The sequence below is a fragment of the Sinocyclocheilus anshuiensis genome, unplaced genomic scaffold, assembly GCF_001515605.1.
Source record: "Sinocyclocheilus anshuiensis isolate Anshui unplaced genomic scaffold, SAMN03320099.WGS_v1.1 scaffold411, whole genome shotgun sequence".
Classification (NCBI taxonomy): Eukaryota; Metazoa; Chordata; class Actinopteri; order Cypriniformes; family Cyprinidae; genus Sinocyclocheilus; species Sinocyclocheilus anshuiensis.
This window is the reverse complement of record NW_015549608.1, coordinates 265,380-277,897: the sequence shown is the minus strand read 5'-3', so window position 1 is coordinate 277,897 and position 12,518 is coordinate 265,380. Positions and strand designations below refer to the sequence as shown.

General features: G+C 33.7%; 1 protein-coding gene across 3 annotated transcripts in view; it reads left to right on the top strand.

Moving 5' to 3' along the window:
• Positions 1–12,518, top strand: part of brd9 (bromodomain containing 9) — a 23,869-nt gene that overhangs the window by 1,111 nt on the left and 10,240 nt on the right. Inside the window, exons 2-16 of one of the 3 annotated variants that reach the window (XM_016447918.1) lie at positions 344–558; positions 2,686–2,775; positions 2,852–2,987; positions 5,116–5,173; positions 5,261–5,405; positions 5,548–5,658; positions 6,809–6,990; positions 7,072–7,204; positions 8,279–8,351; positions 9,758–9,853; positions 10,004–10,136; positions 10,223–10,334; positions 10,957–11,007; positions 11,082–11,178; positions 11,262–11,432. In XM_016447918.1, the coding sequence (XP_016303404.1) occupies positions 344–558; positions 2,686–2,775; positions 2,852–2,987; positions 5,116–5,173; positions 5,261–5,405; positions 5,548–5,658; positions 6,809–6,990; positions 7,072–7,204; positions 8,279–8,351; positions 9,758–9,853; positions 10,004–10,136; positions 10,223–10,334; positions 10,957–11,007; positions 11,082–11,178; positions 11,262–11,432 (1,803 nt within the window). Of the gene's footprint in view, positions 1–343; positions 559–2,685; positions 2,776–2,851; positions 2,988–5,115; positions 5,174–5,260; positions 5,406–5,547; positions 5,659–6,808; positions 6,991–7,071; positions 7,205–8,278; positions 8,352–9,757; positions 9,854–10,003; positions 10,137–10,222; positions 10,335–10,956; positions 11,008–11,081; positions 11,179–11,261; positions 11,464–12,518 lie in introns of those variants that run through there. The other 2 variants (XM_016447917.1, XM_016447916.1) reach the window with 2 other exon arrangements.

Below are 12,518 nucleotides of genomic sequence, written 5' to 3'. Positions count from 1 at the left end.
TTTTATTTTAATTTTGTATTGCTTATTTATTTAGTTTATTATTATTTTTACATTTGTTACCCTGTCCACAGACCCTATTTTGAAAACCCCTGGTCCAAACAATTACAGTAAAGGGAATACACACTTCTGGATTTTTTTGCTGTAGTTAGTTTAACAGAACTATCGGGGTATTCAGTTGTATTTACTCTAGATAGTGGGTTTGATCTTGTGATGCTCCTTGTAGTCTATCTCCTCCAGAACAGCAGAATAAGAGTTTACAGCGCAGAAATGTCATTAAGTCCTGATCATTAAAGTCTGTTCAGTTTAGAATTGATGCTTGATGGCTTTGTGTGCCGTTTTTCAGACTATGAGGACAAGCCCCTGGATAAACCGCTGAAGCTGGTGCTCAAGGTGGGCGGCAGTGAAGTGACCGAGCTCTCCGGATCCGGCCACGACTCCAGTTACTATGACGACCGCTCTGACCACGAGTGGGAGCGGCACAGAGAGAAGAAAAAGAAGAAGAAGAAGAAATCGGAGAAGGAGAAATATGTAGATGATGAGGACAGGAGGAGGAGGAAGGTGAGTGAAAAGAGCGACTCTTAAACACTCAGAAGTCAATCATCACTGTTACTAAGCTCATGTGTGGACATGAGTGATTCCTCTAATCATGTAGCCTGTATTGTGCACATTATGAGAATATTCAGCATGCATGGATGACCTTTCCAGTGAACCAGAAGTGATACTTCAGCCTTTTTCTTCCCTTATAATTTGATCAGACTGCCAGAAGGTGTCATTTTTACACAAAATGCGATTCAAAATGCAAAGTAACTAATTTCAAGAGGATAACTGGATGCTACTCGCTGAATTAAATGTGCAACATGATGGAGTTGTATGACAACAACGTTTGGAACATTTATTTCACCAGGTTTATTGGAGTTAACTAAAATTAAACTTACTTTAAATAAAATAAACATTAGCTGAAATTAAATTGAAATGGAAATAAACTATATAAAAAGCAACATTTTTCATTTGCATTTAGTTTAACTTGATGTACTAAAAAAGATAGAAAAGAAAATGAAATAAAAATTATATAAACTATATAGTTGGATAAAAAAAGACAAACACACAACAAAAATTACTAAAACTTTAATTAAAATTAAAATGAAAGCAGAAAATACAAAAATAAAGAATAATTCAACATATTAAAAAGAAAAAAAAAATATATATATATATAATTTTTTTTTTTTTCCATATATTTTGAATAATTTTTTTGTTTTGTATGTATATACACTACCGGTCAAAAGTTTGGGATCAGAACGATTTTTAATGTTTTTTAAAGGAGTTTCTTCTGCTCATCAAGACTGCATTTATTTGATCAAAAATACAGGAACAAATTTAATATTGTGAAATATTATTATGATGTAAAATAACGTTTTTCTAGTTTAATATACTTTAAAATATAATTTATTTCTGTGATGCAAAGTTGAATTTTCAGCATCATTACTCCAGTCTTCAGTGTCACATGATCTTCAGAAATCATTCTAATATGCGGATTTATTATTATAATTAATCAACAGTTGTGCTGCTTCATATTTGTTTGGAACATGTGATACCTTTTTTCAGGACTCTTTGATGAATAAAAAGTTAAAAAGAAGAGCATTTATTTAAATTAGAAATCTTTTCTAACAATATACACTACAGTTCAGAAGTCTGGGGTCAGTACATTTTTATTCTTTCTTTTTTTGAAAGAAATTAAAACTTTTATTCAGCAAGGATGTGTTAAATTGATAAGAAGTGACAGCTATATGTTTAAAAATCATATTTACATTGCTGGTAGGTTATCATTGCACAAAATAACACACTCTCTACGTTTAAAAAAAATAAAATAAAAATGAGAAGAGTTCTAAACTAATGTGCTGTCTTCTGTATCTAACGCGCACACACGCTCAGTCACTCACACAGATCACGCTGCGGCCGCACTCAGACATCCAAGAACAAACTTTTTAGGGCTGCCCTGCAGTTTTATCAACTAAATTGCTTAATCGCTCAAGAGCTACTCTGAGAATAGAGTATTGAAGTGGAGATCGCTAAACTGCAAGCTAAAACTAAAATCGGTGTTTTCAGAAAGCAAGCGCGTTTATCCACAGTGGAGAGAGAGTGTGTGCACATGGTTGCCAGGTTGACAAAGATAAGTAGCACACTTAGCAGATATTTCCGTATTGCGCAAGTGTAAAGCTCTGTTTTGGGGATTACGTCTCTTTATATCAGGCAACCCAGTTGTGTTCCTCTGCGGCCAGATTAAACCTTGTTATAGCCTATATATTATGCTCTATTCATTATTTTTTAGAAACCTCGCACTTTTCTGCTCAATTTTAACGTTGTTCTTGCATTCAAGTTAAGCGCGGTCCACTGCTGCACACGTGCCACAGTATCGATACAGGGACAGCTCGTATCGTCAAATCTCTGTGACGATACATCGTCGTATCGTCGTATCGAACACAGCACTAGAAGAGATTTCTTTAAAAAACATTACAAGTCTTAATGATCCATATATATAATAGTATCTAAATGATACCAAAATAACACTGGATTACACACTCAAAAACCACTCACATTTTCTTTAGAAAATGTAAAAAAATTAATAAATAAATAAAAAAAGTAGTTACTTACTGCTCATCTGACAAATGCTGTGTGTATTTGATCCAGGAGGAGAAAAAGAAGAAGCGTGAGAGAGAGCAGTCAGAAAACGCTTGCAGTGCACCAGTGGAGCCCTTCACCCTGCCGAAGCCCGTGGAGGTAAAGCCTGTGTGATGGGGATCCAGAGCTTAGTTCGGTAGCTGAGAGCTGTTACTGAAGGAACGTTGTGCCACAGGTGCTTCCAGAGGAGAAGAAGAGGAAGCGGGACAAATTCGAATCGGAATCAGAAGCAGAAGAATTTCATCCTGGAGTGAAAGTAGAAGTGGAGCAGCAGGCGGATCGGCCCGTACGAGCCTGTCGAACTCAGCAAGGTACAACTGCATACCTAGGCCTGTCGCAATAATCAATATTAGGGCTGCCACTAACGACTATTTTTATTTCGATTAATTTATCGATTAATCTACACGATTAATTTCCCACAAACAATCAACGATTTTACTTAAGAATATTTTATTAAACTATATTTGATTAAACCAGATGAAATCCAAATGTCTATGAAATCCTTTTTTTAAAGCAAAAGTAAAGTGCAACATAGAGTGCAAGAAGCAAGTGTCCATCTCACAGTCCAAATCACTGAAATCAGAGTTCAGTTTTATAGTGTAAGAATGACAACACATCCACGTGTTCTGGTCTACGAACCATTAAAATGGAATCCAGAAAATAATGGAAAACAGAATTTGGTAAAGATAAAACTGTAAAACTCAATTAATCAGACAGGCTTTTTGATTAATAAAATTGTATTTAACCATTAAAACAGAGTATAGAAAAATTTAAAATGGATAAAAACTGAATTTGGAAATAAAACGGATTTCATAGGGCCCTATCATTATAATTAATTTTTTTGTGGTAATAAAAATAGATGTAAGTAAACAATAGCCTTTAAAATTACTTTAAATACATATATAATAGCAATGAGGCATTGATAATTAGTTCAAATAAAGTATCAAAAGCAAGAAATCATATGGTTTTAAATGGGTTTAATATATCATGCAGCCTTGGAAAACAGTCTAATAATGTGTTTTATGGATTCTCGTTCTTGAAATGCGCCACTTTCGGTATTTTGCCGGTTAGTCGACGCGAGCGAAATGAAGTCGAGGATTTTTGAAAAACGAATAGTCGAATAAAATCGACGAATCGCGGCAGCCCTAATCAATATATCGACTTATCGCGCAATATATAGTGGGTCAAAGACGTTGAGATGTCCGCATCAAAAGAAATTTACAAAAGTGATTATATGTCCATAGAAAGCACATTAAATGTAAGTAAAGTGTCTACTTTTAAGGTTTCAAATAAGTTTTTGGAGAATAAAATGTCAACATTTGGTTGAAATAATGTTACATTGTCATTCAGTGTAACACAACATTTATGTAAAAATTCAAACAACATGCTTATTCTGACGTGTACATATTAAAATATATGAAAGAACAAGGGAGCATATTACATTTTATTGTGTTTTAAACGAGTAAAAAATTCTTACTGACAAATGGGCAAAACCTAGGATAGAGGCACATTTTAAAAATGTTAAATTACAGCTAATTAGTATTTGGGGTGAAAGTAATTAGTCTTTTAATATGTCATAAATTGATTTTTGTTGTAAATATGCCTGACAAGATTGTTACACTGAATGACATTTTAGTGGGTCTCTTCTGTAAATCAGGGGAAAATGTATATTTATTTTTTGCTCAGAAAAACAAAATTGCAATTAAATTAAACTGAAAACTTTTTAATTTGGGTGGGGGGGGCAACAATAATTTAAAGCAGTATTACACTTAGTGTTTTTATGCTTAAACCCTTTTTTGTCTTTGACCCATGTAAAATGCATCCATTTTGAACAAAGCAAACTAACATTATTCACTTCAAGTTTCAAATTCAAATTAATAGGTAACACTTTACAATAAGGTCCCGTTAGTTCGTTAATTAATGCATTAACTAACAAGTACCAATACATTTTGTTACAGTATTTATTATCTTTGTTACAAATAAATACACTTAATAAAACTCGAGTGTTCATTGTTAGTTCATGCACATTAAATATAGATTTTAATAATGTACTAGTAAATGTCGAAATTAAAATAAACTAAGATTAATAAATGCTTTAGAAATACTCATTCATTTTAACTAATGCAGTCGACTAATGTTAAAAAATAAAACTGTATTGTAGTGTTACCATGAAAATAAATATTGAAAATAAAATTCTAATCGTTAAATCATATATTTAGTTAAAATATAAGTATTTTTTTAGCTCCGTTTTGAACAAAGTGTTCTAAAATCTACTCCGGGTTCCAGTTCCTTAAATTCAAATAAATTTTAGAATTCTGCAGCTTCAGATTCAAATTCATTAATTAAACTGGTTTAAAAGACAGTTCAGCTCTGAGTGATGCACAGTCCTGGTATCAATCAAAACAAAGCAATAATCACTAACCTTTTGGCTTTTCCCAGAAAACGAATCCACCCCTCGCCAGCAGCTCTTGGAGCATTTCTTGCGCTTGCTTCAGAGGTAACACCCTGTTAAATTAGATGGCATTGTAATTCTAATCTTTCCTCATATCTGCATTATATAAGGACAGTCTTTCTGTCTCGACAGGAAAGATCCACACGGATTCTTCGCCTTCCCAGTGACAGACGCCATTGCTCCAGGATACTCCATGATAATCAAACATCCCATGGACTTCAGCACAATGAAGGACAAAATCGACGCAAACGAATACAAAACTATCACAGAATTCAAGGCACGCAAGTGTCCTGCTGTTTTATCTCCATTTATCTTCATTTTCAGATTCTTTGTTAACTACTGATACATTTTCGGCTTTACTGAAATGACGTGTAACTATAAAAGTGTAACTGTTTTGTTTCTGGTGTGTGACTCTCCAGGCAGACTTCAAGCTGATGTGTGACAACGCCATGGTTTATAACCGACCGGAGACGGTTTACTACAAAGCTGCCAAGAAGCTTCTCCACACAGGATTCAAAATGATGAGCAAAGTAACATTTTTAATGCAGTTTGGTTTTGGTTATTTTTTGCCTTTGTTGTTCATCCGTGCCATCATTCCCATTTGATTCAGATACGTGCGGTTATAATAATCGGAAAAACATGTTTGTTGCTTGAAACAATATAAATGTTGACTTTAATAAAATATAATATATAAAAAAAAAAACTTAAACTTATTTTATTTCAGCTAGCTGCCATGTCAACAATTCTTAGTTTTGTTTAGTTGAAAATATTCAACTTGAAATACTAAAAAAGCTACTAAAAAAAAAAAAGTTTAATAAATACAAATTAATAAAAACTGTATAGATATGTTGAAAAAAATAAAAATAACACTCAACAAAATCACTAAACTTTTACTAAAATTTAAGTGAAAACAGAAAGTATAAAATAAAATCAAAATATTAACAAAAACTATTACAGAACTAGTGAAAATGCTTCTCCTTTTTGTGTAATTTTTTATTTTTTTTTATTAAATACAATATTTTTCATTACAAATTATATGATTATGGTTCATAAATGGAAGCAAGAACATCTGATTTTTCAGGATTCCCATTGTCGGAAATGTTAGGGAATTTAAAATTGTGATTGCAAAGCCTGGAAATTTCATGGACAAAATTAATACAATTAAAAATGAATAAAATCTTAAAAAGTGATGGAAAAGTCTATTACATATATTAAAAATTTGTATGTAATATATAATTATATTATAATAACTATTGCAAAAATGTGATAATATATTATGTATGCATATTAATATAATGTATGATGTAAATCAAAATATAATTTATGATAACACTTAATTGAATAGATGTTGCTCTCTGTGTCCTAGAAATAGTAAAATTTTTCTTCATTTTTTTATTTTTTCAAAATCCTAAAACTGTGAATTTTTAGTGTTAGATGGGACAAAACTCCCAGACTTCAGTCACCTCACTGTAATCTAATTGCATTAGTGAGATGGTTCGTTTTGAGCAGTTTATGTGGCTCGAGTGCTCAGAGACGAGTATTTCCACCATGCAATCTCTTTCTTTCTTTCAATCCATCCCGTGCTGGACGTTCTGCATCCCCCATCTTCATGGCAAACCTAAGACCTCCGCAGGAGGAGTAAATGGGTGCTGTGTTGCTCTATTTGTGCTCTGTTCACAGGAGCGGCTGTTAGCTTTGAAGCGCAGCATGTCTTTTATGCAGGACATGGATTTCTCTCAGCAGGCTGCCATTTTGGGAGATGACCACATTACGCCTGAGGAACCGGTGACGGAGATCACACCAATCCACACGGAGTACCCCAAAAAGTCCAAAAAGCAGCCCGTCAAGGAGCCCATCATCAGGTAAAGCGCAGGCCGCTGTTCGCTTTTGATCGTGTCTCGTGTTTGTGAGTGTGTGATTGAGCAGATGTGTTGCTCGTCTAGTGATCTGTATGAGCAGGAGGGCAACGCCTGCAGTTTGACGGACAGCACGACGGAGGAGCATGTGTTGGCGCTGGTGGAGCACGCGGCGGATGAAGCACGGGATCGAATCATCCGTTTCGTGCCAAGCTCTAAGGTGCAGCCAAGCTTTGACCTGATGTTTCTGAGATTCAAGTTTTATAATTTTGAGTCATGCAATTCACCAGAAATCGACACTACAAAAAAAAAGAGAGACGTGTACAAGCAGAGCTTGCAAAAAGATCTATTGTAGTTTGTCAGATACTAAAGAATATCAAATATGAGAAGTTATTAACTCCTATTGTGTTTAAAAAACGCATATTATTATGTTCAGACTGAGCTTTGCTTAAAATAACGTCTTGAGACCACTAGTGAAAACGCTCCTCATTCATGTGCTTCTGTTTGATTAAATACAAAGTTTTTCATTGCGAATCATAAAATCAGGATGAAAGTCAACATGATTCAAGGACGTTCCAAAATGCATCTTTTGTTTATGAAAATAAGCAAGAACATCTGTCCTTTTCAGGATTCCCACCGTCGGAAAAATCATGGAATTAAAATTGTGATTGCAAAGCCTGGAAAAATTCTTAACATATAATGAAATCTTTAAAAGTGATGAAAATGTCTATTAAATATATTAAAATTATAATGTAATGTATAATAATATATTTTAAGATAATATGTGACCCTGGTCCACAAAAGCAGTCTTAAGTCACTGGGGTATATTTGTAGCAATATGATACATAAACCTCAATTTCAAAAAATTGACCCTTATGACTGCTTTTGTGCTCCAGGGTCACATATTGCATTGAATAAATCTTGCTCTTTTGTAATTTAGAAATATTAAAAGAGCTGAATCTTCAATATTTCTTCTTCATTTTCCTAATTGTAATTTTTTTTTTTAATCCTATATATATATATATATATATGTACTAATAAACAGCCAATATGTTAGTAATATGCATGCTAATTAATAGTGAGAATTGGTCCTTAAAATAAAGTGTTTCCAAATTAAACACTAAATAAGCAATCAGCAGATTTTCTACAGAAAAAAAAAGATTCTGTCTAGTCTGTATTATATATTTTTTTCAGGAGTTGTGTAATGTGGTAGACTGGTAGTACAAACAATGTTTATTGCAATATTACCAGTTTATTACCCCTAACCAGAACATTTGCTTTACTTTGCGTGTAGATGGGGTACCTCAAAAAGGACTCTGATGGTTCCCTCAACTACACTGTTGTAAATCAAGATCCTGAAGCAGAAGGTATGAGCATCACTCTGTTTCAGTGTCTACTGCTTTATATAGCAGACTATATATATATATGTGTGTGTGTGTGTGTGTGTGTGTGTGTGTGTGTGTATAGAAAGCTGAACCGGTAAACAATGAGGTGGTGATCTGCTGTGCAAATGCACTATTTTTAAATCACAATTATGTACAATGAATAAGAAATTTAACCCTGTTAAGCCTGACACATGAAATAAATAAAACATTTTGAAATAGAAGAGTTTATTAAACCTTTAGACAAAAAGTTTGAATATGTGTTATTTGTTGAGTATCATATTTGATCCGTCAGGCTTTTATGGCTCATTTGTGACCCTGGAGCACAAAACCAGTCATAAGTGTCAATTTTTCGTCAAATGCATCATCTGAAAGCTGAATAAATAAGCTCTCCATTGATGTATGGTTTGTTAGGATCGGACAATATTTGGTTGAGATACAACTATATGAAAATCTGGAATCTGAGGGTGCAAAAAAATCTAAATATTGAGAAAATCATCTTTAAAGTTGTCCAAATGAAGTTCTTAGCAATGCATATTACTAATCAAAAATTAAGTTTTGATATATTTACGGTAGGGAATTTACAAAATATCTTCATGGAACATGATTTTTGATTAATGATTTTTGGCATAAAAGAAAAATCAATAATTTTGACCCATACAATGTATTGTTGGCTATTGCTACAAATATACCCCAGCGACTTATGACTGCTTTTGTGCTCCAGGGTCACATATAGTCTGATATAGTGAGAATATGAAGTAAACATAAAATACAGCAATTTGGTGCAGATGCTGATATTTATATAATGAAATTCTGATGCTTGTAAATCAATGAGATCTTTATAAAAGTAGAGCAGATACTTACACATAAAATATATAAATATCAGTCATCGCTCTGTATTTCCAGTAATAAGATGAAATTGAAATTATCCAAATATACAGTATAATGCAATGCAATCCAATGATGATGAGAGATGAACAAACAAACGTTCCTCAAAAGATCCTGATGATCATATTTGATGATCATATATTTCATATTTTCTAAAAAAAAAAAAAAAGATCTGGAAATATGACTAACAATATCAAAGTTATTCTTGTGTTTACTTGATAAAAATCAGTAAAGCAGAAAGACACGTGAAGCTCGAGCTGAAGCTGGACGTTTGTAAAGTTAGACTAAAAGAGATTTTACTTGATAAAAAACTCTAAACTATTAATCAGACAACAAAGTTTGATCATGTTGATCATTTAGACGCCTTAGAAATCTGCCTATCAATTATGATACAGTAGCTTTTATAGGGTTAAATATAACACAGGTTTCTGACTTTGCTGCAGAAAGTTTATCCAGAGCAATAACATCATGTGTCTGAAGAATATATTGATTATTGTTCACAGAGGAAGAGACTCTTCCTGTAGATTTGAGCTCTTTGGCGAACAAGCTCATACCTGGACTGACGTCGCTGGGCTTTAAAGACGACAGGAGACACAAAGGTAACAGGTTTTCAAACGTGAAGATTATTTTTAGGGTTGTGAATCACATTACTGTCTCTAAAATGCCAGAAGAGTCAGGAATTAAATCAGAATCACAACCAGAATCTTTACGTTCGCGATTCGCGTCTTGGTCTTTGTCTTTGGTTTCAGTGACGTTCTTGAGCAGCGCGTACAACACTCAGACTCTTCAGAACAACTCCGTCTATCCTGATCTACTTCCAGAGGAGATGGACATGCTGTACTCGGCTTACGGAGACGAGACCGGGGTCCAGTGCGCTCTCAGGTGTTTAGATCAAACCTGTCTATCAGCGTTAGTGGACTGCTGCGTTGGACTCAGTTGTGTGATGGGATTTTCTGTGTGTGCTTCAGTCTGCAGGAGTTTGTTAAGGGTTCTGGGAGTTTTACCAAAAGGCTTGTGGATGATTTGCTGGATAAAATGACAGCTGGTGATCATTCGAAGGCTGTCATGCAAATCCGACAGGTATTAAAATTTTTTCTTTTGACAAGATACTTTTTGTGGTCTTTAAACATTCTTAGGATTTTAGCAATATACTATTCTGTTCAAGAGTGTGGGGTCAGTAATGCTTTGTATACTTTTATACAGCGACGACGCATTAAACTGATCAAAAGTGACAGTAAAAACATTTATAATCTTACAAACGATTTCTATCTCAAATAAACGCTGTTCTTTTGAACTTTCTATTCATCAAAGAATCCTGAAAAATAGCATATATCACAGTTCAAAAATATGATGCAGCACAGCTGTTTTCAACATTGATAATAATCAGAAATGTTTCTTGAGCAGCAAATCAGCATATTAGAATGATTTCTGAAGATCATGTGACACTGAAGACTGGAATAATGATGCTGAAAATTCAGCTTTGATCACAGAAATAAATTACAGTTTAACAGATATTCACATAGAAAACAGTTATTTTAAATTATAATAATATTTCACAATTTTTACTGTATTTTGATTAAATGAATGCAGCCTTGGTGAGACTTCATTAAAAGCATTTCAAAATCTTACCGACCCTAAACTTTTGAAAAGGAGTGTGAAATATTGTATTATATAATATATAATAAATGTTTTTGTTTTTCAGAAAAGGAACATGCCGATTGATGACACTAAGTCTAGTTTATGTGACATGCCGGTGAGAATGATATATCTTTTGTGCAATAAGTTTCAAAGTATGACATTGATGACATTTTCTCGATGTTTCTATAGGGAACAGATGGAAGCGGCATAGAAGCTGGTTCAGTGCTGGATTTCATGAGCATGAAGAGCTACCCAGACAATCCTCTAGATATGCTCAACACGTTACGTGAGTCCTATATCACGCGTTTAAACCTCCCGGCTGCACAGGCCTTTGCTCTAGCTGATCATTGGTGTTTTTCTGATCTGCAGGTAAATGTGTGAAGAAGGAGCCGGAGCATGAAGACGGTCATCAGCACTTTGATGACGCAGCCAAACTTCTGCAGGAGTTTCATGACGCAGCGGTGGACCGAGTCGGATCCCGACCGTCATCCAATCTTTCGTCCCTGTCAAACAATTCAGAGAGGGATCCGCACCATTTAGGTACTGAGTCATAGTTATAACGTTATACGTCACAGGCAAAATCGCACATTATTTCAGTTGTTTTGAGGCTTTCTAAAATTAAAACAAAATGAAAGAAAAGTCAAACAGGAAAGTGCCTAACCCTGTAAAGCATGACGTGCATGAAGCATATGAAATGATAGTCAGAAATATCTAATTATTTTAAATGGAACAGTGTATTGAACCTTTAGACAAAATATTTGTTTTAAATCCAAAAAAAAAAAAAGTTTGCATATGTTTTTTTTTGTTGAGTGTCATATTTGATCTGTCAGGCTTTTATGGATCATACAGTATGATATAGTAAGAATATGAAGTAAAAAAGAAAAAAAATGGCTCTTTATTTCAGAGACTCAAACTGAGCAAAAATATGCAATTTGGTGCAGATGCTGATATTTATATGATGAAATCTGATGCTTGTAATGTAAATCGGGTTTAAATCTTTTTATTAAGGTATTCAATTAAACAATCCAATAGTTATTGTTACATACCATTATTTCAGTTATATATATATATATATATATATATATATATATATATACATACATATACATAAAAAACTGAACATACAAGCACAACAAACATTTATGGTACAAAACAAAACAACCCCTTACCTCCCTCCGCACCCTAGGGACTTAAATCATGCCACACTAATGGTGCATGATTACTCAGCCTGCATTATCAAGATATAGGAGAAGAGGAGACCAAATCTTATCAAAGTTATCCAATTTATTTACCAACAGGAATCTAATTTTTTCCAAATGTAGTACCTTAATCATTTCTTCCAACCAAAGTTTAGCTGATGGGGCTTCTGTCATTTTCCAAAACCTTAGGATAAGTTTCTTTGCCACAATAAGTCCATAGGACAGCAACTGTTGTTGAGATGTTTTAAGTGAAATGATTTTATCAGAAATTCCAAATATCACAAGAAAGTGGTAGTTTTAAATACTTCAGTCCAGAATGAGATTAACATAGAACAAAAAAACATGACTATGCAAGGGAGTAGCTACATCAGTCTGACATTTGTCACAAAATGGGGAGACATCTGGAAAAAGTCTATGTAATTTTGTT